General features: G+C 37.7%; 1 protein-coding gene across 1 annotated transcript in view; it reads right to left on the bottom strand.

Annotated features, from left to right (window-relative positions):
* The window catches only part of NAALADL2 (N-acetylated alpha-linked acidic dipeptidase like 2), a 401,471-nt gene that overhangs the window by 15,025 nt on the left and 358,618 nt on the right, over nt 1-27,828 (bottom strand). The window contains exons 12-13 of the mRNA XM_067301422.1: nt 10,956-11,049; nt 2,729-2,927 (exon numbers count right to left, since the gene is read on the bottom strand). Of these exons, the coding sequence (XP_067157523.1) occupies nt 2,729-2,927; nt 10,956-11,049 (293 nt within the window). The remainder of the gene's footprint in view (nt 1-2,728; nt 2,928-10,955; nt 11,050-27,828) is intronic.

Below are 27,828 nucleotides of genomic sequence, written 5' to 3'. Positions count from 1 at the left end.
GATCTAAACACAGTTGGAGCCTGAAGGTCAAGGCTGCAAACTGCATCCTAAATTTCTGTTTACAGATGAAATATAGTATTTATTGCTGCACTGCCTGTGCTGCTATAGTTAAAGGGCTGCCAGCATTTCCATTATAAACCACTATTTCAGGGGTTTATAACTTGCCCATCAATTTTCCCACTGGGCTGAAACATGGCGTACAAGGACCCAGCTGTGAGACTGATTTTTTGTTTTTTTTCTTTACCAAATTACAAAAAGAAACATCTTTTCTAAGTTTAAAGTTATCCAAGCAAAAAAGTATGTCAGGTTTTTCAAGTACTTCTAGTTTTCTTGTGATACTAGTCCACTATAGCTTCAGAACACAAAATAAGTTTATATAATTGCATCAATTAATACTTTACAGAACTTCCAATTTCTAAAATGCGAAAATAACCCAAATAAAGACATATTGTTAGGTCAACTGCAGAGTATCTATAACAAACTGGCTGAGGTACCTTCAACGTTAGAAGACAAATACATGTGCACATTAGCGTGAGCTGTATCAAACACACAGGACTAAAATCCACTTGCACGGTACACTAAGTAAGTAGACGAAAGCTATGGGGGAAGAATACATTCCTTTTAAATAAGTATCTAAAAGATGATACAGAAGGTGTACTTTACTTCTGTTATATACTACAGTCGATGTTAGGTAGAATACTTCCAAGTAAAGCCAAATCCAATGTGTTGCCGCACACTGTGAGGTATCTTCATGGTCTACTGTTAAACCTTGCATCAAATTAATGTAATCAAGAGGGGAAAAAATTACAAACCTTTCACCTCCACATTATCTAATTTGCTGGTGTGAATAATGCACTCTGCGCTGAAGTGCTGCTGAGAGTAGAAAGGTGAAAAACTTAATTTACATTATACTTGCATATCTAGCAATTACATCTTGATGGGTAACAAACATGACAATTAATGCAAGAATTTAAATATTAGAGGACCTTTGTATCTTTGCATTGGAATCCCAAGTTTTGAAAAAATTTATTTTTGCAAATAAAGAACAAGTGCATATACTGGGCCAAATTCAGCAATGTGTTGTTGTGATGCGACACTGTCATATTATATTCAGCACTTTCACGGTTCCTTTGCAACACCATACCAGTTCAAAAAGCAAGACGGGCATTGCTAAATCTGGAATATTAGACTTTATTTAATCCCACTTTGCTGTATTTCTTTGTATTATAAATTCAGTCACGAAAGGAATGAAGTAAATTAGTTCCTCCCAAAATTTTATTATATTTTCTTTATTATAGCCCTAGGTATTTATTCACTCACACTGTAGGGTTCACCACAAGTACCTTTTTTGTCTTCTGTTTTTGTTAAAAGACCATACCTAATGCTTGAAAGACCCTCTTCCTCCCAATGCCATCGCTTTCTACTTTTCTTCCAAAATCTACGTTTTCCATCTATCTGTTTTGGACCCAATTGAAACAACAGCTTGCAGCAATTGAGTTAAGACGTTTGACAGTGTTTTCCCATCAACTGCCACAAAACATTGCTTTATGTCTTTAGTTAGCTCTGACTGTAGGTACATCTACACTGCTCAGTAACACGGATCCCTCATTCGCTCTAGGGTCCTGGTCCCCTACTGTCTACTGTATATTTATGCTACTTCACTTCCAAGCTCTTTTTTGAGTTACCCCATCGGTTCCCCCTAAAGTAAAACCTGGGTATGGCTTTAGGGACAGTTCTACCTGAGGACCCCTCCTAATGGGCAGTATGGATCACACACTGACTTTGTTCAGCTGCAGAGTCCTTCAAAACCAGCCCAATAGGCCTGGCAACCTCAGACAATCCGCACGCCCTCATTCTGTGGCCCAGGGTGCGCAACGCAGATCCGTGGGGCCAAGCTGTAACACGCTACATTGATGGGCTGCAATACAGTCCTCCAGACACTGTACTCAAGCACATATATACACTCTATTATTTATGTTGCATAGTCGCAGGGCCAGGCATTATGTTGTGCAGAATGGGCCACTTCTTTATTTTAAAACTTCTGTGAAGCTACTGATGACCAAAAGCTTTTTGTAGAAGAATCTATGATGAGAGATACAGACCTGCAGCCTTTCTTAGAAAGTAAAAGATGAAACGATCATGGCATTTTAAAATCAATTTGGGCAGAGCTACTGAATACACATTAGAGAATAATTTTAAGTTGAGACAGGATGTTATGAACGGTGACTGACTAAGGCCCTACCATTCACTTCATTGTACTATCTTTAATTGACTAAAAAGCAACTAAGAACACTGCTGTATAATTAAATATGTTAAATAATGCCACACAGGATCTTGTGCAACTCCAAGTCTTCAACGATATACAAGAAGTTTTTAATAAAATATGGGTGGAGCTTGTCAAGTACTATTAGACTTCAAAATATTTTCTTCTTTTGAAAGCTTACTGTACTGTCTAACACAAGTATCTGTCACGCTGCATGAGTTGCCATCACACAGTACATCTTGTTAGCAGTGATGTCATGACAGAAATGCTACCCTGCGGCATTCTAACGATCTCTTGTATTGTAACGAATTTATATTTTCTGCTGAAAGGATGAAATAGGAAAAGAATTAGCTTTAATCTTGGATTCTCACTGACGTATTTTCACAAGAGCATGACCGTTTTGAAAACCAAGCAGTGTGAGATTACTATTTTAGCTTGAATGAAGAACATGTTAGAACACCATACCTGTAAAGTCCTGGAGGAGCTTGACGAACAACAAAGCTTTTCTCCAAGCTTTGTAGCACATCATTGAGCATCCTGACTCTGATAGGAGCTCTCTCCTTGGGGTCATTAGCTGGACGCATCTCATCTGATTGGAACAATTCTGCGGTGTCCCTCAGACGTGAGGCCACTGCAAGCAGCTGATGAGTGTCCACCTGATCACCTAGGAACAATAAGAGAAAAGGAATTACCAACAAGTGAATTAGAGAACATCACTTATTACTCCTGCTTTACAAAATAAAATAAACAGTGTAATTAAAGCCTAGGCCCTTTTTTCCCTTGTAAGAATCATGTAATGGAACTAGGAAAGCCATAGATCATTGTGCATAAATTCTGATATATTTTTTACAGAGGATCAATTTTTGCTGTGATATTTTTGGATCACATAAGCTATGTGGAATTATTTTGGGGTACCCACTTGGAATCTACCACTGAAAAACCAGTTATGCAGGAAGCTATGGTTAAATATCAGTAACCACAGAGTTCGCTTCTGAGACAGTACTTATTCAGTGCTTTCTGACACTATTGCTCCCAAGTTTGAAAGTAGGAGAGGGGCTTGTTCCAAAATGACTGGTGCATAGAAAATCCCAATACGCAGAGTTTAATTGAATTTTGCCCATCATTTTAGAACCCTAGGGGTTAACAGCACTTGCAGGGGATCTGAAATTGCTCCTTTTAATTTAACAGATAATCATTTAAATCACACACCAATGAGCCAACAAACACTTCAATTTATGTCCAAACATGTATTCTAAGTCAGTCAGTATTTTCAAAACCAGTGTTAACTGTTACCATGTTCATAATCCTACACAGACACCAAAACAATAAAAGCTTACAGCACTCTGAAGCACACTACTATTTAGACATTTCCTGGTTCGCAGTCCAGAAAGAAATATATAATGCATAAATTGGAGCCTATTCAGTGTGCAGTATATACCCACCTGTACTGCAGGTGAAGAGCATGCTCTCCTCTCCCAGTGCGTGCATAGATTGTCAAATTTATACCAGCACATGGAGAAAGAAACCTGAGTCTGAACCTGACGCAAAGTCCCACCCCCCCCAAACAACAACAAAAAACCCAACAAAAAAACAGCAAAAACATTTCCAGAATGGAAATGACCATTTTCAAGCAGTCTTTAAGACCAGGATTCACTTTGCCTATTAAGGTAAATTCAAATATCCTTAAAGCTTTAAAATGATTATTTAATTAAAACAAATAATCCAGTTTTAAAAGTTGTTTGGTATCTTACTGACGGAGATGATTGAACTCAACAGGCAGTTTAAGACACAAGTTGAATGTGTGTTAAAGTTCCTCGTCCAATGGATAAATGGAGAGATCAGAAATGGTAAATTGAGAATATCAACTTATTTCTCAAACTAAACACAAATGGAGGCCCAAAGGGTGTAGAACAAGAATGGAAAAACTAAGAAGTTCAAGGAGGCCCCTGAACTTGACATATCCTCCCTCTTGTATGGAAGAAGAGATTTGCTATCGGACACACTTCAGCAAAGGGAAAGGCGTTCATAGATCCCCTACGCACTTCTGTCATTCAGCTGACTAACACCTTCCAATGTAGCACAATACGACATGATCCAAAATACATTATCATGGAGAGAGAGATGCTGGCCTGAGAAAAATCGTCAGATTTACTGAACTACGAAGATGAATTTCAACAAAGAACAGAAATTCCCTGTGAGGGTGAGATAAGATGTTTTACATCAGTCTTGGTTTGGGACAAGGTTGCTTTATAAATGACTCTTGACCAGTCCACCTTTCTGTAATTAGAATGGGTAACATGGAACATTGTATCTTGATGTTCAGGCTTGGTATTTTTCCAATTCAGTCTGAAGTAGTCCAAAAGTCTGATTAAGTTTGGTTGATGTCTCAGAAAAATATTATTCAAGAACATAAGCTTGATACATTTGGAAATATATTTTACAAAATAGCAATATTCTCAACTTTCAAATCTGAGCTTTTTCAGATTTCTGTCCAAAAATACCATAGAAATCTAAAGTCAGGTCTTAGCCTTTAGCTCAACATAGTTAAATTTCACATCTCAAATTCTGCTTATTTGTTTAATCATCCTAAAGGATCAAATGGCAGTTTAATTGTTCCATTAAACTGTGAATTTTATTGTAAGTGCAATAATTTAACTGGTAAACTTACAGACTGACAGAAGTCTGTTCTTTATGATGTAATTTTCTTTCATTAGATCCTTTTCCTTACTTAAAACTCCTCTCTTCCTGCTAATAAGCTTCAGAATCCAACTACAACTTACTGATGCAAATGAAAAGAAAAAGGAAATTCATGATTTGGCCCAGATTTACTCAACATTTTTTTGTTATTTTTTGCACAACTGTTTTCTTGAAACATTTTCACAAAATTAGTGTGTCATTCTATTTATAAAATCCAGTTAAGAGATTTTCATTTTATTTTAAGGCCACAGCATCTTGTATGATACTGCCTTTTAAACACATAGATCTGTCTGGGATGTCTACATACAAACTTCATTTTCAATGTTGATAAAGGTATGCTTGAATCAACTCAATAACATGACTAAGGCCCAGCTGGATTGTAATTATTTCCAACAAACTCACCTAGCAGATCTGATATCAGATAGGAGCAAGAAATGAAAGACAGAACAAATTCAAGGTTGCTACTTTTTCCTTTGCGAGTTGTAAAAAATCATTTCTTCTTCTGGAAGAAACATGCACTTAAGACTAGATAAGTAGCAGTAATACCTGTCTAGTAGTTAGACCCATGCTAGGAGAATATCTGGCAAAAATTCTTCATGGCAATTCCCCAGTAAAAATTCTCTACAATTAAACCAGGAAGGAATTAAGAATATTTGTTAAATACAAGTCTTCCTTAGCACTTTACATTCTATTATTTTTTTTCCATTTTTTTTTCTTTTGCTTAATAAAAGCATTCTGATAGTGAGTTTGGCCATGAGACTATGAAACAGAGGTGTCTCTACAAAAAACTTTAACAACCTCTTCAGTATTCAATGTGGCAAAGAGTGATCTTCAAGACAGTAAATTTCACCTAGAACAGGTTTTGTCCATAAAAACTAATAAAACAATCCCTTATCTGCATCAAGTATATGATAAACACACATCATGATGAAAACGCTGAGATGACCCAGGGCAAATAACCTGTGCAGCTGATGACCTTCTTACAACTGCCATGCATATAGCAGGTACTGTGCATACCTTATCCTGGGACTTGTGTTAGTATGGAAAGGTTAAAATTCACCCTATTAGAAAAGCTGTTTTAGTTTCAACAGAGCACTTCATATTCCAAGTATCATAAAATATTTATAATTTTTATTCTGACTATGATATAAGCAATTGTAAATGCCAGCTATGCCTTTTCAACAGGGAATGTGAGATAAAGGGAAAATACATCATTCTGTATTTGGAAATGAAGCCATTCAGACCACTCTTTTAAACATAAAAAGCCACTAAATGTTCCCACTACTTCTTCATAGGATGCATTTTGCCCCTAAACCCCTACATTTTGTATTTTACAGTCATGAAGAAAAAGCACCACTTACATCACACTCTAAAACAGCACTCATTATGAACACAAACACACAGAACCTTTTTTTAATATTGCACTACAAAACCTGGAAGTGTCTAAGACTGCTGTTATCACAGAGAACTAAGGACATAGCTGTAAGGGCGTCAGTAGTTTTTATCACAATGCACTGAACTTCACTGCCAAGTGTGATTTATGCTTTGCACAAATTAAGAAGCTGGGAGTGGAAGGGCAAATGGTTTTCAAAGAAAAGGATGCATTAACTAATAATGCCTTAAACATCTTGTGACACCTCTGCAGAGAAGAGAAAAAATTGCAAGTATTACTTCACTCAAGAGAAAACAGCCCCACTTTATTATATTTTCTATTCTTTGTCCTTTCCCCAGTATGAATCATGATGCATCATCTGAGCTAGTTGTTTAGTTGTTAAATAAATAAAATTGCAAGTACAAGGAAGTGACTCAAGAGTCTGTATGCTTTAGATCTCTGAATTATACTGTTGAATTTCATTACACTTGCTAAATGTAACTTTTTTATTCAAAAATAGGTTACATTAAATGGATATTTATTTTTACAGATTCATTGAATACAATAGCCTTTCCTTGTGTAACCAATTGCTCTTATGAAAGGTAATATTAGAGATTTAACATTTTAAAATCATGTTTGTGCCTTCCGGTATCAATGTACTTGCCCAGGTGTACTTATAGATGAGCGATTGGGCACTGACAAATCAGCAGTTTAAGGCATGGCACTCGCTTTGCATAAATGTGTGTGAACATGCATTTGTGTGTGAGCGAGAGGAGAAATTGCTTCAGGTTTGGATTACCTTGGGCATTCAGGATTGGCTGGGGTGTGTTGTCATATTCACTAGGAAGATTTTTCATGCTGTGCAAAACTGGGACGATCAGCCCTGGCAGTGGAAAATCTGAATGTGAAAGCTTTGTAGAAATTACCCTAAAGGGGGCAGAAACACAAATCCACAGATCTCCTCAGTGCAAAGAAGATGTTGCCATCAGCTTGAATTTTGCTGCCCTGATTACTACTGGCCGAAGCAAACCAATTTGTTGTTGCTACAACAAGGCTCTTTTCAGAGCGGCTGTCATGCTACTAAAAAGGCATGTTGTGCCATATTATAATGCATGTCAACACAGAAGAAGTTATCAGTGCCATTGTACAGAGCTGCTGAACCATATACAGGCTACTGATACGGAACAGGTGCCTATACTTTCCCCTCAGTACCAAACGCTTTATCCATGCAAAATGTATGATTTTTCTATGTTGCTTCAAGGCTTGACGGAAGGTTTGCCAGTACTAATACATAATATCCTTCAAAGGATGCTGAAGAGATATCAGTGTCTCATGACAGAGTAGATATTTTCGTCATTATGGTCTTGTACGATAAGTAACTGCTGAATTTTTCACCTCTGGAGGAGACAAGAATTATGGGTGGAGACAACGAGAGGGAAACTCTCTGAACACTACAGACAGCTGGAGAAGTAATTCTGAAAAGCACCATAAACCCTCTGGGAAATACGGTCAAGCAGGTAAAATGATCCCAAGCTGAAGACTAGCAGATAGCTGTAGGCAATGAGTTTGAGGCCATCAAGCAAATGACAAAAATATGTCTATTTTTTGCATTGATTCAAGAACTGAAAGTTCAGACTGATGTTTTGAAATGCACAGGTTGAGCCAGGGCTATGGAAAATCATGCAAACTTTCCTAGAAACAGTTTATCATAAAACAGATTATTTTTAAACTTCCACTAACATTGCCTACTATCAGCATCACAAGTACTTTAGCTACTGTAACGTCTGTAAAACTTGTATCCGCTCTGGGGAGAAGAAAGGGCCTCACCGATGGGAAAATAATCCAACTGGCACTGAGGAAACAGCAGAGCTCTAAATCATGGCCTTTGCCTCCTTATATGGAGGAAAACAGAAAATCTGATCCCCAGTTAACTTGTTTCCATAGGCCACTATCAGCCGGTATGTATCAGAGGCAGGCTGGAGCTTATCTAATTTGCTCAGCAGCTTCACTGACCTGCGATGAGATCCATGACTTGGGAATCTTAACGCTTGTGCCTGGTGTTACTCAACCACAATCTAAGGCTGGGGCAACAGAGTAGTTTCTGAAAGGTCAGCCAGAGCCTAGGTGGGTCCAATGAGTTTTAATGATGAAACCGTGTCAGCTTCTGTAACTAACAGCACCTAAGCGAGAGGCATGGCTAGCATCACAGCTGGTTGCCTTTCTCTTTGCAAACTGCATGTTGAACTTGTTATTGCTGAGTCAGTCAGGTGCAAAGCTAGAGAGAGGCTTTTGATCCATAACGAGACGCTTTAATACCTCTGTCATCAATCCCCTGAGCTTGCTGTAAAATACTAAATTTTAATGAGGCTCGATTCCATGCAAGATAGGCTACAAGGAGGAAGTCCAATCTGCACAGTGCTAAAAGCATTCAGCTGACAATATGAATATGTTTTGAATAAAAACGCTTACAGGTAATCTAATCATTTGTATCATTCACATACCGGATTTGATGTCTTGTCTGCTCCAGACCTCAAAAGATAAATTGGGTTTTCATAATATGCAAGGCTTAGCAAGATACTCTTGTATTTGATTCAAGTTGTAGTGTGTCTTGACTTTAAATGTATTAAAGGCACAAACACTGCACAACTGCAGTGTGTAGTTAATGAGAACAATCTTTTTAACTGTCACCTAATTACAAATCTCTCTAATAAACAAAAGTCATATCTATGATCAGACAGATCCTAGAAGATAGATACTGTAAGATACTATTTTGTGCTACTACTACACTTTCCTTTCTAAATTCTCAAAGTATTTAAAACATTAAGCCATACAAAGTCCCTATGTGTAAATAACCACGAATAACTCTGTCATACCAGCATGGCAAAGTTACGATTTGCTGAAGATCATGCAGCGAGCACATAACAGAGATATGAGGAAGAAATCTAAATCTTCTCCTTCTGGATGTGTGTTATCACTAGACAATCTGTCTGCTCTGTTCTTAACAGCCTGAACAGCCCAGGGAGCTGAATTTCAGCCTCAGAACTCAATTCATGACATTTATGACCCCCAAGGCTTTGTGTTAAACATCAGACCACCAGCAGATGCACAAAAGGAAACATGTCTCCAGTCGCAATACTCCTTTTCAGATAAACCCCAAAGCAGTAGCTTGTCTTTAAGAGTTCTGGGGTTTGCAAGTGAAGGAGAGAGCATATCTTAACAGTTGTTCCCCTGATCTTTCTGAGGAACAGGTCTCAAGCCAGACGTAAGCATGTAGTGGACGACAGTTCTCTAAAACCTGCCATTCAGCCCAACCTGAATTTAGGAAATTGTTTACAAAATGTTGAATGACTTCACATCCTACTGAATTTGACAGGAGCTAAGGACACCCAGCACATTACAGAACTGAGTCCTTTGAAAGCATGTATAAATGCAATATAAACAAATATTAAGAGATACACACATGCTTATGTAAGGATGTCTAAGAAAGCATGAGACTGCAGCTCAGGTACTCAAGTATTTACGCATAACTACGAGAACGCGAGAAAGTCCAGCAGACAATGAAATCAATAGGAAAATTCTTTGTGAAAGGCCTTAGCATACTATGGGCACTTTTTATTTGAGACATAATCAGAGATGAAGAAATAACAACATAGCTTTACCTCGGTTAAAATAAATTCCACACTTTCCCATTGCCAGGTCCTAACAGCAGCATGCTTTGGAGCATGCTTTGAAATTTCATGGAGTGAGGAGAATGACGATGACGACAACAGCGTCTTGTGAGTGATGTGCCTTTGGCCATTCCTTTTAGGTTTGCTCAATTCTGACCAAACGATCAGCTTCTGAAGTACCTCAGTTTGCACACATTCAAGGAATTATGTTAGAGTCTGGCAGCTAAATTAGCAAAAGATTTAATCTCCCAGCACCAAGCCGCTCATATGCTCTCCACATCCAGCCTACTTTCAACTAGTCACTGAGAAAAGGGAAGGAGAGTTGGATCTCATTTGAATACACTGGGTATATGAGGAAGCTGTATGGGAAAAGGGGCTGAATGGGAGGAGGAAGATAGATGATACTGAATGAGGGGGAGACACGGATGAGTGAAACAGGACAGTGTGAGAACCTAGACTTCCTCTCCCTCCCTAGTCCTCAGGATTGAAATTAGAAAGACCATTCTTTTCATAAGTGGTAGGAAGGTTTTTTGTTGTTCTGCAGTCTGGGTGCTAGCAGAGAACATCACAATGATGTGCTAAGTAAGTTCCTCACAACATATCAGTTAATACCAGCTGTATTAAAGAAGAAGAAAAAAGCACAGCCGTCAGCTGCAAAAGGAATGTCCCACTCTACCCTTTGAACTGTGCTAAACTTGAGCGGCTTAAGTCCAGGGCCATAGGCTTAATAAAGCTCTATTCCCAGTACAGTACAAAAAGACTGCACAATGCTTTTTCTTTTATCATCAACTCCCCCGAAAACCCCCAAAGGCCACAAGACAATACAGAGAGCTAGAAATGATAACACAGTAGTAATGGCTCTACAATCTTGGTGGAGCACTTTCATATCACACTATTCATCCTACACCCAGCAAAAAGGGCTAAACGGAGAACATATTCCTCTAACAAAAATTACCTTTAAGACTGTTCTGAACTTCTAACGCGATGTCAAGGGCATTAAACGGCAATACTGGTTCATTGGCAATTCGCAAAGTCACTTGTCCTGTCAGCTGAAAAATAAATCATAAAAAAAAAAAAGAGTCAAATAATATCTCACAGATTTAATAGCCAGCACTTCTTTTGGAATAGCACATACTTTTATTACATTGGATTTTCAGAGAAAGCTGAATAAAACCCCATAAACGCATGTATTTGAAAAGCACTATGACTTAGACCTTTGTCTTTCTATTACAACATAAACAAGTATAAAGAGATTATGATTTATGACCACATACAAGAATTCTGTGCAGTACTTTTTCTTTGGTCTTAGGACACTGATGGGCTTCAGGTTTCCTTTGTCAAATAAAACATCTTGTCTTTCTAAAAATAGGAACAATGTTTATTGTTTTTCTTAGGTTTCTTTTTTAGTCAGCAAATTTTGAGATTTTGATTCAAACATGTAAAAACATAAACATAGGTACATTTACACGCACATACATCTATACAAACACACTCTTTAATGATCAAACCCTTGGCTAGGAATCACATGGCTAAAAGCAAATTGACCTGAAAAGCTACCACCTTTTGAAGAGATAGGTGACAACTTGACACAAACAGATATCCACCTCCAAACTGGGCAAAATAAATTCTCTCAGTAATTTTCAGCAAGAACTTCCCAAATGAGTGGAAGGGAACTCAGTCCACACCAGGCTGCCCATCAGCACGTCACGAAACTCAATGGCATGAATGCTTCTTTCAGCAGTCACAGAGACAAGACCAGGGACTGACCGGCCTGGGTGGTTTTTTTCCCTTTACAGAGGAAAGGCTCTCCAGCTCAAGACTCAGAAATGTTACAGGGGCCACGTATAGAAACACGCCTTTCTGCTGTACTATATCTAGCCTGTGATTAAACAGAGGATTTCGGTCTCCAGGCTGCCAAGTCCATCACTGTTCATGGGAGCTATAAAAACACACTGACAAAAACATGCAAGAAACTTTCATTCATCTCCTTCATATCTTGATATTGCAAAAAGAAAAAAATAGCTGTAGGGCTCTGCTCTGAAATGGAACGACGGCTGCAGGTAATGTTGATCGTGCTGATAAAAATGTGGACTGAATAGAATCATATTGTACAAGACTTCCCAAGGTGTTAGAGGGGTTAGAATAATATCTATCCTTCAAAGCCATGAGAGAGTTGCTCTGCTGAAAGTAGCATTTTAATTCTACAGTATAAAGCAGTAGGGAAAGACAACGGTGCTAAGTGATATTAAAAACAATAGTACACCAATTGAAAAGGAAAACCCCCTCCTGGGAAAGCAGATGAAGACAAGTAATATAAAAAATACAAGTTTCCTGGAGAAAGATTAATAGAACCCCAACAACACTTCCAAGAAAGCATTAAAGCAATACTATTTTTAACCTGGTCACTGACTGATATGAGCATGGAGACTAAAGGAGCATGCTGTGTATACGACTCCAACCTACATTTAAACAGAGACCTATTGTTAAACTATTAATATTTACACCTAGAGAATAAAATACTGCAAAAGGCATGGAGGAAAAGAATGACCATAAACAGCAGGAGAAAAAAGTAGAAGGAATGAGGATATGTCAGGATGCGATCAGGAAAACTAAAGAACTAAGAGTGCACTTGGAGGAAGATGAAAAATACTGTTTGGACATCCGTGTTAAAATATTACACACTAACCTCTTACGGCTTTTCTCCAAACATCCTAACAGCGTAGGACACTAATGCTTGAAGGCCATTGCATTTGCTGTCAGTGCTTATACATAGAAAAGTCTGTGAGCTGGAAGCACTAGAAAACATTGGAGTATCAGAGAGGTGCCATGGAAGCAGAGAGACGAAGTGTTAAGGCCAACAGAGATGCGCAATAACTCGCATCCAGAATCGGTACTGTATAATCCAGCCATAAGCAACTGGCTCTAAATGGCCAAACGCTCCGCAAAATCCTTCCTTGTCCTTACACTGAACTCCTTCAGGATGCAATTGCCCAAAATATTAATAATCTGTAAGTTGCTGTGGAAGAGCAACTGTAGCTCTAAAATAATATCCTATTAAACAAAAGGGAACCCAAACACAATGAAAATTAAGTACTACTGTGTCGCATTAAATATTTTAACTCTTCCCTGACTCCCAATTTCTGTAAAAACCTTCAGTAAATCTTAATGAAAGACACTTATTTATACTTGGCTTCAGTACATTTTGGGATATAAACATTTATACACTGCTACTGATTCTTTTTAATCTGTTACTGCAATGTTTAAGAATAGAAAAGCATAGAAAAATCTTTTTTTTTCTGAGGCATCAAAGGAGTATTAAAGAAGAGAATACCAGTCAGCATCTTTGCTTTTCATCATCTCTACAGGATCAGGCTTTTGCTGTTAGTTCTTCCTCTTATTTCTATTCTCCCAAGAATTTTTATTTTGTTTTTTGGCTACAAAAGACCAGTATTTTTTTCTCTTATCTATTCAAATACAACTATACCCTCAAAATCTTATGACTGAAGCATTTTGGAAACCTTACAGTGCCATATTCATAATACTACAGACATCTGTATGTTAGTTAACAAATAACAGGGGTGTTTATTAAATCACATACTTTGTAGTTTATCCTGGAAGAAATCAATCACATAAAGGAAACCTCAGAGCATTGATTTGAACAGAGTAAGTAACAAGACTGCAGAAACATCCATCAAACCCACGTAATGCAGCAAGACAGAAAAGGCCACTGATTTCTTATTTATATGCCTTTTTTTTATATACCATTCTCCTGAGTACAACACTGAATATACATGGAAAATAAAGACAAGCTTCTACCCCCTTTTTCCCTTTCAAAAATTGTTCAGCCTGACTACTGAATCATTAAAGGCAAGAATAATTTAGGAAAGAGTAAAGATGACAATTTTCTCATAAACTGAAATGTTAAAGTAACATAGTTGATTTCATTCCCATACTGATTACGGCTATAACACTAACGACAACTTCTCAAATAACATTTATGCATAACAGTACACACACAATACACACAATAGTTGATCCAACATATGCACAATTATCCAGTCAAGAAAAATGTTATAGTTCAAATGCTAATTCATTTGGAAATGCTCTTCTTTTACAATTTTAAATGAAAAAATAATGGATAACATTTCTATTGCATTTGACTTTGGGAAAGGCATTCTTCATTAAACTAAAATGGCTTTAATGAACTTCCAATTATTTCAGAGATAAATACTAATATAAAACATAATGATAATTGTAGAGTTATATAGTATTTGCACAATAAATCTGAATATTCAAAATAGATTTAAATCAATTAACTATGCAAGGTAATATTTTTTTCAGTCTTTTACCTTACAGTTGAAACATCATTATAGGAAGGAAATAACTATTATCCTTGCCTTTATCTTTTTGATCAAATCTTTTTCAGATCTTTTTTCCAATCTCAAAAGCCAAAAAAGCCCTTCCAAAAAATGCTGGTGTTAAAAGACAGTTCAGTATCACATGATGCTCTTCATAAACACAGCTAGGGATTGTTTCCTCCTCCAAAATGTTATAACCTGCTGACTTAGGAACTATTTCTTCTTGCAATTTTATGCAACTTCTAAACCTAAACTCACTTTAAACTCAGCTCTCAGGGACATCATGTGGATCTGTATTACTCCTAGAAAACTGTACAACCATAAAATAATAACTGGATTAAGTACGCACAATACATCTATGTAAATTAGAATCATCTTTTACCTTGTTAGCTCCTTCACGTTACAAATGAGGAAATCTAACTAAAACAGAGTGTGTGTGTGTGTGTGTGGGGGGGGATTATCACACAAAATGCTTTTTTTCTGTCAGCGTCACACCTGTTTTATCAGTGGGTTAAATAGTCTATGTGGCAACTTGCTTCTTCAAGCATCTAAACTGTCTACCCTAGCAGCTCGAAGCACTTTAATTGGTATGCAGAATTAAAAAACCCCCTGAATGCTAAAAATCCAGGATACAAAAAACTTCAAAGGCTCCACTCAGCCAAGGGTGATTTCTGCACAGCTTCAGTTGTGCTTTTGGCGCACGCTGCTATTGATTATGTCTTGCAGAGACACATCTTAAACGTTACGTGGTTTTGACAGACAACGCAGGGATGACAATCTGTCTTCCACTCTATCATATGATCAGAAACTTGCAAGATGAATAAAATGAAAATGTATTTATTGGATATGATGGTATGAAAATAGGTATGACAGAGATCAACCTGCCAGAATAAACAACAGCATACAGTGTGCAGGCAGCTTCCTTAGCGAAGAAGTTCGCATGCTGGTTTGTTTTGTTTTGTTTTTTTCTCTAGTGAAATTTGGAACTGTGTGCTAAATCCAGCCCGTGTGCTATGGGAATCTCAGCGGGTGTAAGTGTTGAACCTCACTTGTAATACTTTAGGACAGCGTTCGTTACATTAAGAGGCCTAAATTCTAAACAGACAGCTCAGAACCATTCATGTGCAAAGTTACAAACAAAATTAACTTAAAAAATCAGGTAAACTGTCATGTTTATCCTTTTGTGAACATTTCTCTTTGGCAGTGCCGTACTCCAATTCTACTTGCTGAAGTGACTTAGAAACAGATCCTTGAAGCCGGAATTGGCAACACCTTTGTATTTCAATCCACATACTTCTGCAACACACCTTTTATTCTTTCCTGCACTCTATCATTTTCAGATTTTTATTATATTATTGTATTTGATGTATATTAAAAACACTTTACCTTACTGATATCTGTGCGCTTTCGGCGTACCACAGCAGCTGATCTACCCAAAGCCCGACAATTCATATGAGAAAGCCGATAATGCAATGTAGGTAGTGCAGTAGACCTGTGTGTGTAAGACTCCCAACTACAGACTCAAATCTTATAACTGATCAATGTGTGACACTGGGCAACTTATTTGACCTCTGGGCCTCAATTTCTCCCTTTGAAAGCCGGCATTATTATTTTTTTGAGTTACCATTCTTCCCCACTCCTTGCACCTCTCCCTCCACATGCGTTATCCATGAAGTACACGGTTGACAAAAGAGCATGAAAAAACACCGTGCTGTTCAGGGTATTCAACAACCGCATGTTGAAAATGACCCTGTTAGCACTTTTTCTTCTTCTTCTTTCTCTTTTTTTTTTTTAAAAGACGAATGAAAAAGTTCAGCTTTTGTGACTGGCTGCTGCACCATCTCATCTCCTGAGCTGGTTCTCTCTCTGCATCGGGAAGTCTCTTTCCACACAGTGCAGTGACCTGCTGAGAATTTTTGACATGAGTCCAAGCATAAGCAATGGTTGTGTCCACACTCTTGTCAGTAAGGGCTAAATCTCAGAACACTTTGAGTAAGTTCCCCTCTCAGAATCCTAACCAGCTGCAAATGTGAAAATAATTATCATTCCCCAACCTCTCCACCCTTCAAAATTAAAGACATACTCTTAATAATACAGGAAATTGTTTTGAATTTTCTTTCTGCTGTCTTTTTTCCAGACTTTCTGTATACTTCCTTCATACTATTATCATTATTTTTAAGCAGGCATGAGAAATGCAGGCTTTTTAAAAGAAATACGATTCCCAGGCAGTAACATGATTTCAGCACCTAGTATTATGGGATGAATGACAGCAATCACGAGACTCACAATAAAATAATGAGCATCTTTAACACTGGCATCTTAATGTACTTTAGAAAAATTTCCTGCATAATCAGGTTTCACAGTTATTATTATTATACTGATCACAGTAAAAAGTTAATGGACTTTCCTGAGGATGTACAGAACAGACTGAGGCAGGAGCATGAGAAAACTACCAGTTCTTATGACCTTTTATTTCCCTGAAGCACCAGAGGAACATTCTCCTGATTAGACAAAGAAACAGAACAGAAATCTGGCCATATACCCACAAACATATTTGTTTTGAACTAAAACTGACAACTTCGCAAAATTCAGAACTTTGAATTCAGAAAATTGAGTAATTCCATTGGTGGTTTTCTGTCCCTATTCAAATCTACCTCAGGACAAGGGAAAGATTTGGATATCTGACGTTTAGTTCAACACATTGCATTTTAGGTCAGTAGAGGGCTCTCTGAGAGAAGAGTACAGGGAGGCTATGGCTACAATAGGTGAACTAGAGCATCATAATTCCTAACAGATAACTGCTTCTGAAAGTATGAAAGTTATGAGGTCTTATGAATATTACAAATGCTACTTCAACACCCCCTCCCATCATTGCATATCTACTTATTATCAGTGCAGGAAATACAGATTGGGAAGTAAAAGCATTAGAGAAGAAAACATGGATTCTCCCTCTTTGTAGGTATACTACACCCAAGAAACGACATTTAAGTAGTTCTATTAAGGTGGCACACATTTACACTATTTACATGATCATATACAACTATTTCTACATGGCTCATGATGAGATTCTGAGGCCCTGAGAGATTAAGGTCAAAAGGATTCTGTAATGTTCAGTGATTAATTTGCTTGAAACCTAAGCCTACTTAGCAATATAGAGCACATAAGGCACTGAAAGCACTTTTGCTATGGATTTCATTTACAGCTGGGAGGGTTCGCTCATCCCAGTGCCTTAAATCAGTTGCACAAAAAAGCAGCTCGTATTTCTCTGAACTTTGTCTTCTGTGTAAGTCTAGAAATTCCTGCATTTTAAATTATATATAAAGCATATGTAAATGTATATTTCATGTATATTTTAATATACTTGTGTTAATCCACTAATATATGGACACTTACACATCCATAATTCAAAGTGTATGGGTTTTTTTTAATGAGGCTTTATAACCCATGCCCTGGGTTATAACTCCGGAAGGTTACACAGAGCTTACACGTAGGTAAAACCGTTTCCCTCCGCTCGCCGACACCGTCTAACCAGAAGGCCCCTGAGCGGGGTGCGCGTGAGGCCTCCCGGCAGCCGGCTCAGCGAGGAGCCCTCCTCTCCCCGCGGCCCGCACGGGGCAGCGCGGCTCGCCGGCAACTGAGGCAGAGTAAGCCGGTGTCTGTGCAGGACGCGCCGTGCAAACGCTTGCGCAGGAAACGGAAATTAACTCTAAAATGCAGTCCCTCGTGTGGCAAAGGTAGCGGTGCCCAAGTGCAATCATAAAGGGAGAGTTTCCAAGCGTTTTATTCTTATTTGTTTCTGCGTATAAACAGAAATTGCACGTCTCTGAAGCGTGCATGCATGTAAGCAGCAATAATCTCAAAAAGAGTTTATAATCATGTATTTTATATTTATGTCTGTCAAATTCTACACTATTCAGGTGCAAAGAAAGTATCAAATGAATCAATTTATAGGGACACTAGTTTCAAGCCTCTTGTTCAAAAAAAAAAAAGCTACTCAGACTTTTCCCTAGCGTGAGTAGTTGCGAGTGTGCACAAGAATACATCAGAAGGCCCTTCTGCATAAAGAGCTTCAGAAGACCTTGGGTGAAGAGCTCATACCAAGAGGATATAAATCTTTACACCATTACAAACCCTCATACTACATTTTTTAAAGAGAATTTTAGAAGTTTGTTCTAGCATTAGTTCTTTTTTTCTCCAACTTTAAAGTCAGGTTGCCTTGGATACTAACTGCAGGTTTTGAGATTGACAAACACAGGAAGTTTTGTTTTAAATCTCAATAATTTGCACATCGCATTCCCATAAACCAAGATGCTGTCACTGCGCAGAAAGTGCCCTTTGAAACGCTTCCATTTTCTGAACCCACTTCAGACGCAGCAGGAGAAGGGGGAAACTTGTGCGAGACCCTTCTTAAAGAAGCCAAGTTAACTGCTTGAAGCTGCTTACAGGCAGTCCTGGGGAAATGGATTTAGCTATTGTTGGGGTAGAAGGAGAAGTATGTAGTAAAATATGAAGCAAAATATATTTGCACGTATCAGAAAGAAAGATCTTTAAAGATCAATATGCAGAATTGCATCTTGCCTAGATCTTTACTACCTTAAACTTTTTTTCTTTATTTGCATGTGTAACACAGACATTCTGAGGATAAAACATGCAACCAGCTGACGGTGACACTGCAGCACAGCTGAGAACAAGAATGTTAAGTGTTTTTTCTGGTTTCACCTGTAAAGTATACTTAAAGTAAATGTCATTTTAGCTATCATAACAGACAAGATATATCAGTATAGATTCCTATGTACTGACACAAAAACACAAGATACAGTGATTAACAGCTTGGATACTTAGTACATAGTAGTTCTAGAAATCATCATGCTCTTCAATGCTATTAAAGGCCTTGGCTGAGTGGCTGCCAGTTACTAAATACCAATTATTTTCCCGACTTATGTATGTGTTTAAGGCTCAAGTCAGAATGTTAACTCAACCAGTCCTCCTCCTTCATAAGACATACGATAATCAAAGCACAATATGATATGATTTAGTAAGATAATTGATAATTTTGTTAATAATTGCCAGACAGTTGTCTGGGTCCTGCCTGTCTCAGGAATCAGACATTAATGATAAGCAACAAATATTACAAAAAAAAAGAAAAAAAAGGCAACAGTAAAAGTCTGCATTTGATTACCCAGATTTACAAGCGCTCTACAGTAATATACATCTCAGCATAGCAAACAGTATGCTGCCCTACAGTCTTAATTAATTGAAGTATCTCCTCATATGCTCCAAGATACACGTATGACCTAAGAATCTTACCGAATTAGGACCACGTCTTGGATCATACATTCAGGGACATGAAAATACCTGCCAAATTTCCATTTGATGTGTAAAGTCAGTTCTAATGTTGAATCTGTAGGACTTGGTCGAAAACTTACAGCATTGAAAAAACTAGATATTAGTCATCAGAGGAGTGCAATAATAAATCGGCAATAGGAAGCTTCAACCATAGCTTCCAGTTTAGACCTTGATATCATCTTTTTAATCACTCCGCATTTACAGAAATGGATTTGATTTAATTGAACTCATAAAAAGAAGTCTCTAATCACATCTCATCACCATGCAATTATTATTCAAAGGAAACCATATGTACTATTAGGCGCTCTTAATTAAAATAATGCATGTGATCTGCTTCAGTACCTAACAGACATTCTCTTTGATGTCTATTATTCCTTCTTTTTTTCCATAATTTTGACAACATATTTTTGTTCTATTTTCCCTTGTCTATCCCAATTTCATTTATACACACTTTTTCAATATTAATGATCATGATATCTGGAGACTGAGATGCGTTAATCCACCCCCATCCTTTCAGAACTCATTACACAGCATAACCTTCAAAATATGCAAGATGAGACTCAGTGTGGAGATTTGTGAGCAGAGGATGAGCGAATGCCATGGCGGGAGCCTTATCGATATAACGAACTACCCTGCATTCTGCCTGACTTTGATTTGCAATTATGATGCCTTCTGAGCGCCCATATTGAAAGAAGAACGTATGCCAGGCAGCAGCCAGCCCTAAGAGAAAGAGCGGCAAGATCTGGGGAGAACCAGGGCCAGTGGAAAAGCAAAACTGAATCTTGGAGTTGAAGAACCTGAAGACAAGCTTCAATGAGGGGTGGAAGCAATGGTTCCTTGCAGATCAGAGGCAGAAGCTTTGACTGCCAATTCAGCATAGACTCTACTGAATAAGCATTAGGAAAAGAGTCATGAGTGCACTACATATTAAAGCCTCCACCTCCCCCCACCACCCCCAGGCTCAGTTAGGCTGCAATATTTAATGGTTTTCATGGGAAAAATATTGTTTTATCCCCTACTGCCATCTTTTGAAGCACAGATATCTCAATTTTTTCCACTTAGGTCACTCTAATCAGTGAGGACTGGAGCACTGAAAGTTCATTAAAGATGACAGACTAGCCCTGAGGGAGAGACACTAGTGAAGCACAGTGCTGAGGATCCAAGGCAAGCTGAGAATACATCGCTCTGTAGTATCTAGCTCACAGAAAAGACCCATAAAGATTAACAAATACACTCTTCTTCAGGGGAGAAGTGGATAGATAATATATTGAAACTGCCCTCAGATGCCTGGATATGAAACATGTGCCACTGCAGTGCCACAGAGAGAGGCTCAATTTCTCTATTAGCCAATTATTTGAATTAAGGCTACACGTAATAGTTATCAAGCTAGCAATGTATTTAAGCTTTTTGCTGGTGACATAATTCAAAGATGCAATTTCTCTGAATTTTTCAAACTGCTTTTCTTTTTCAAAAGCTTATTAATTCCATTCTGTATAACTGGAATATTCAATCTTTAATGAATACCATGCAAGATACATAGAATAAGAAGTAATCAGTTGACTTGCATTAATAATTTGAAATTTACATCTGAAAAAGAGGAGTGAATGCTTACTAAATCATATGTCCTCCTGTAATTAAATAATATAACTTAACAAGGAAAAGTGGGAGGAAGATTGGCTGCTTTATTTTAAAAAGAAAACATTAGTTAAAGACGAGTATGTTTGGGACTGAGCAAGCTTCCCTCAGGCTTGGGGAAAATGCCAAGTCTGACAAACTCTTCGAGCCTTAGGGAATCTCAGGTCAGTTTGATGAACCCGCTCAAGTATTTTATAATTAGCTGGCATACTCCTGAGGCTACCGATTTACTTGAAAAAGAAACTTCCTTACCTTTCAAAGCTGTCCCTGAACAACAATGAATAAAGACCTAACAAATAATGTTTCTCATCACAGAATATTTATATAACTAGGGAGGAAGAAAACTCAGAAGAATGTATTGTGCTATAGACTGGCCCTGAAAATCGTAACGGACATTAACGATAAAACTCTAAAATTATCTGAAGGCAGAACTGAGATTTATAGTCATGTCTAGGTTGTAATAGTGTTCCTGCTACTAAGATAGTCAAATTATGATGGCTATTTCAATCCCCTGCACCCTATCTTTATGTGGGCTCTGTATTAAAACAATAAAGGCTGCATGATATAATGGCAACAGCAAAGATTAAATAGAGAAGCAAATTTTACGGACGTATAATCTTAAAACACTGCAGAAAACGTTACTACTTGCTCAAATAACAGCAGTTACCATTAAAAAAAAGAATCAATGTTTACCTACAGTACTGCACCATGGTTGCTCCAGCTGTTTCCTGTTTTAAGTATCTTATTAATAATAATCGTTAGTGTCACCAAAAATACATGACATGTCTCAGAAAATAATTAAAAAAGACATCCTCTGCTCTAAAAGGCTCATCACCCATACTAAACTTATTTGACAGCATCAAAAAAAGAAGTACACGCATGGCGTATGAACAGTATAGGTTACTCAAGACTATCTGACAAGCCTTGTTGTATGAACAACTAAAAGGTCAGGACTCACCTCACTGGCAAGCATCGCGTTTTTGTCAGCTTCTGGTCTTCCTATTGATTCCATGTCTATGGAATGCCTATTTGCCTCCAGCTTTGCATTAGCTTTCTAGAACAAATCAGTTCACTGGAAGAGATCTCAATACGGGCAGAGAGACCAAGAAACAAGTTCTGCCTGAGTATTCCCGACGTAAGGGATAACAAGGAAGAAGCTCTGATGACTGTACTGTAAGGAGAAAATGAAAGGGATGTTGTTGTAGAGACTGGAGAGGGGAAGAGATGGAGTTTGAAACAGAGGTGAAAGATGCAGAAAGAAGAAAAATAAGCTGCAATATGCTGCACAGCACAACTAGGAGTCCAGGGAATACCTGAAAAAGGAGATAGTAAGATTAAAAGGACAGCTGAGGAAGATCATTTTGGCAGCAACACTATGGATGGATTGCAGGAAGAAAATAAACTTGCAAAGAAAATATGTCAAAACAAGAGAAGATTAAGATGCAGAAAAGTAGTTTGCCCATGATGCCAAGGGGAAAGGGATAGATTTTTAAAAATACTGTAGAATGAAAATATATCAAAGGAAAATACTGAAGAATGTCCTTCAGCATACTGTAATCAGTGTGTAGTCAATGTAATTTCCCCATACTATGTAAAATTCCCAAATAAATTGTCCCTCAAACTGAAATATTACATCAGAATATATGACATTGATATATAGTGAACAAATTAGTAGGACTGCTGACAGCATCCAGAGTGACACATGCATACACGTGTGTGTATGTGTGCTTGCATCCATAGATCAAAGACAAAAACTCGTCTCAAAATTCTGTATGTTAAAAAAGACAGATGTAGTTACGCTCAGTAGCCAAAAGCAATAGGTAATAAGCAATAAACTGTAAGGTTTTTTTTAACACCTTTTAAACTCCCTTTCAAATTATGAATACTGACCTCTTAAAGTATTTGAAACCAAAAAAAAAAAAACCAGCAGTCTAAATCTTGTCATGTACACAATGCTCGTATAGGAGCACACTTCTTTCTCGCGGATTCTGGGAGCTCCTAAGTGCCGTTCACCGACGATCACAGTCTGGCACCGCCGCGAGGTTGCTCCAAGAGCTGGGATGTGTGGAGCTCCACATTAGCCTATTTCTCTAGCCATACTAGACATAATACTAGATTAGTCTGCCATAAGATGCTGATGGTGGTAAACAGATTTTACCTCCAGGCCTGCAGTATTCCCCTGTAGAAAAAGTATATATCCCTGGGACAAAGGTTTAACTACACGTCTTCAGTGGAATTTATTGCTTTTTTCTCCTTAGTCTGCTCTGGTAACAACTGACTTTTGCAGAGGGGGAGGGAGAAAAGGCTTAATTCTAACTGAGGCCAGGTACACTTGTAATCGTGTACGGCAGTACACATCAGCATAGTATGAAACAAAAATATCACAAACTCGGGACATATTAGTGTCTTATAGCTACTCTGCACAAAAAAGATGCCCAGACATTGGCCACTGATGAATCAGGAGCACATTGTCTTAGCTTTTGTACATCAGTTTCACCACCACAGTACTATTTAAGCAAGGAGCTTATTTGTGCAGAATATGACATTAAAAAGAGCCCAGTAGCTATTAGTGATTATTAATCTTTAATTACAATAATAGCCATATTTAACAAAAAAAGAATAGGCTATGCTGCAAGTCATGAAAAAAAAGCCTTTTTAATTGTCAGCCCTGCTAGTCTAAATGAGTCTTAGCCCTATTCATTCAATTATCATTCTGTACTTTATAATTAAAATGCTAATACATATCAGAATCCTTTGATCTCAAAATAAAGGATTCTTTTACCACAGAAATTAAGAACGTGTAGTTATAGGAAATTCAAGTTTCCTAGTAAGAATTAAAAGGAACAACCAAAAGTTAGCAATGGAATTAAGGGGGGAAAAAAGATTTTGGTTGAATACTAGAAAGAAAAGAAAATTGTGAGTAGTCCTATTGGATTGTGGAGTAAAGTGGTAAAAGCCCTTTCTCTTGGACATTTAAATACAACTCAGGAGAAAAAGGAAGTGTACTGTGTTGGCAGGGAATGGACTAAATGACCTCAAAGGCCTTTATTTAAAGCTAACAAGGATAGGTAATTCATGTATCCTGAAATGTAACTTCAACTAGCATCAGTGACCATAATGATTCATAGTACCTCATCCATGACATTTTATTTCCATTCTGTTTACATAATTGGGGGAAAAGACAGTTACTTGTGTGTGATGTCACAAATTAAGTCTGAATTAACACAAACAAAAAGAATTATGTCCAGTCATCCAAACTATGTATATGGATTACACTAAACACTCAAGGTCAGCAGAATCTTAACACACAGTCTCTTCCCTTGTGGCTTACTGATAAATGGCAGGGTGACTGACACCTAACCTTAAAAAACAAAAGTAACATTTTCCAGAAGTAATTTTGTCTTTTCGTCTGCAAAGAATCTACTTGGGTGGTTTGAGATGTTAACTGGGGTACTGTCACCCTCAAATAGTAGTTCAGCATATGCCGCAGTGTTTAATACACTCAATGGATTTCCTCAACCATGCTAACCTAAGTAGTATCCAATCTATATTCTAGATGCCCTTTTCAAAATTTATGGACAGCCTAAAACATAAAAAAAGATACAATTTAGCAACCTATAGTAATTTCATCTATGCAGTATAACAAATCCTCAGTTTATTCAATCAGAACGTCCCACCATCACCCTGGCTACTAAACTGCCACGCAGTTCCCTCTCCATTTTTTTCTTAAAATTATGTTAATGTTTGACTTTGAAACATCTCTGTGAGTCACAAGACCTACGCTTACACCAAGAAAAGTTGAGTTCTACGGTGCAGAGCTCCTCAGGTGAATACACGGCCAACAGACTCTAGAACAACTGCAGCCATACATGACAAGGACTATGAACAGACGTGTCCCAAGCCAAAAACAAATGCCGAAGTAAACATGTGGTATCTGATGCTGTTAACAGAGAAAATAAATTAGAACAATCTCTCACTATAGATGTTGAAAATATGCTTCTGGAGGAGGGTTCTCTATGTGTAAGAGCCTCTTTTAAATTGTTATTTAAAAATTAAGGTGAGCCTACTGACTGAATCGCTGTTATGTATTTGAGTCTTTGGAACATACAAGTAATGCGCATGCCAATGAAGAGCATCACATGATTATGCAAGGTAGCATCCGCTTTGATCTTCTGTTTAGGAGTCATTTACACAACTCTAACAGATTACATTAGACAATGGGAAAGTAGGAAAAAATAAATGGGAGTAAGGATATGGAAACTGCCTGTTAGCAGCTTCTCGATTACAAAGCATCTTTTTAAGGACGCTTATAAAGCAACCTTAAGTGCAACCGAAGAGCCCTACCTAAGGACTGTCAATGAAGAGATTCTGCAGTATCCTAAAAGATTTATGAACAGTGTGACACTCTGTAGTTAAGCAAATTAAGAGGACAGAGAGTACAATCATGTTGCAATATCTGAAGTGCCACGCTGCCATATTCCCCAAACATGAACTTAATCCGGAGACTCATCTTAGTCTCATGTAGTAAGTGTATTGATTTCAGTCGAGTTTATGCATAATATTGAATTGCCTTTTTCCGTTTGTAGAGACCGTGTATCCAGGAAACGATCACTGCCTAGGGTTACAGAATGCTGTTGTACAGCAGTGGGAGGACTGTGACAGTTAACCGTGGCCAACTATGTCCTTGCTTTCTTCTAGAAGTGCTAAAGCTCTAAGAAATTTCAATGAATATCTCTTTTTTTCGAGGACAACAGAAGCATAGTGATTATAAATGGCTTTAAATGAGACACTAGAAAGTCATGACAAGTAAAGGATGTATCTTAGGACAAAGAGCTTCTTTTTTTGTTCCTACAGCGTTCTCAAAAGATCAGCTCTACTTCTACGACCCACCTCAGTTAACCAATTCAAGCTGGAAGTGACAGAACTGGAAGGTTTTTAATGAATTGAAACATATTTCAGCAGCATAAGTCATAGCTTTTGTAAGTGATATCCTGAGCATATGTATATTCTCCACTTAACAGGAGCAAGTTAGTAAACAGATTTCATTTCATACATGTTCATAATTATCACTATTAAGCCTCAAATGTAAGTTTGCATCTCACACAAAGACAGCACAAGCAGCAAATACAAATGTAATTATACTGTTTTCACTATGGCGACAGTGAAAATTACAGCATATGGAGAAAGACACGGTGGGCCTGTAAATACGTGTTTCCTGACAGCTTCTGCAAAAATCCTCAAAATCCAAAACCTACTCACCAGCATGCCTGCTAGTTTCATCAAACAGTATCTTGCTGTGTAGCAAAATTATCCCTAAACATCAGCTGGGCTACTGGACAAAATATTTCCACAGAATCAGAAAAACTGAATTCTCAAATCAGTGCGAGAACATGGTGAAATTCTCTTGTTACTATTTCTTCTTTTGCTCTCTCAAAAGGCTAGAACAAAATAAAATCGCACAACTTGAACTGTGACCAGAAAGAAGTTATTAATTTGAATGCACTGAGCAAAATCCCACATGTCCATTTTTGCATTCCTCACTAGAACTTGTACTTTCTTGCTTTAGGTTCTGATCTAATTTTGAAGCATCTCAATGACTGTAAGAATCATCAAGAGTGAAGACAGAACTATTCATGTACAAAATATGCAAGTGCTGATAATCATCATAAAAATGCAGTAATAAGCAAAAGTAATCAAAACTCAGATTGGCTGTTTTTGCAAGTAATGTGGGTTTTCACCGTGTTTTTGTGTAAATAGAGCATCTGAGACAGTTGGTATCTTCAAACAGCAGGCAACCACAGTAGGACCAGTGGTTTGCTAACCATATCAGCTGCTAGTTGTGGTAAAAAAAAATCACACATATACTGCCCACGACTATACAGAACACATCATGTGCCCTTCAGATTTAGAAGTATAAGGTATTAAAATACCTTACATATATGTATAAAATTACTGAAGTCCAGTGTTTTAGCTCTGGCTATTTAGGAATTAGGCCTTTGCTCAAGGCTAGACTACTGCACTCAGCACAGCTGACCATCAACATAAAACCAAAGAAAATAACCATGTTCAAGGCACTCCCTACTCTTTAACCTTACTTTCACCTAGAAACCTAGGGCAGGCAGAGTTACAGGCAAAAAAGCTCATAAATAGCATCACTTCACTACTAGTGAACATATTCTGAAACATGTTATACACACTAATAGCTTCTATGGGCTTGCTATTTTAAAAACTTTATATATATTTGTAAGCATTGATCTCTACTGCTTTTAAAAGTCCACCAGGAAAACTTACGAGCAATTTATTGTGGAGATAAATGGAAGATGAGAAGTAGATTAACACTAAAGTATCTTCTGTTTCTGGACAGGTTGGATGAATGATATTATACAGGACAAGGATTTATAGTGCTTGATTTTGGAATTAGAGCTCAGGTTTTAAAAATGTGTCCATGCCTTCTGTTACCTCATTGCAACAGACCTGTCCCAAGGCTGT

Source organism: Apteryx mantelli, chromosome 9, assembly GCF_036417845.1.
Source record: "Apteryx mantelli isolate bAptMan1 chromosome 9, bAptMan1.hap1, whole genome shotgun sequence".
Taxonomy (NCBI): domain Eukaryota; kingdom Metazoa; phylum Chordata; class Aves; order Apterygiformes; family Apterygidae; genus Apteryx; species Apteryx mantelli.
This window is presented reverse-complemented; position numbering and strand designations above follow the sequence as displayed.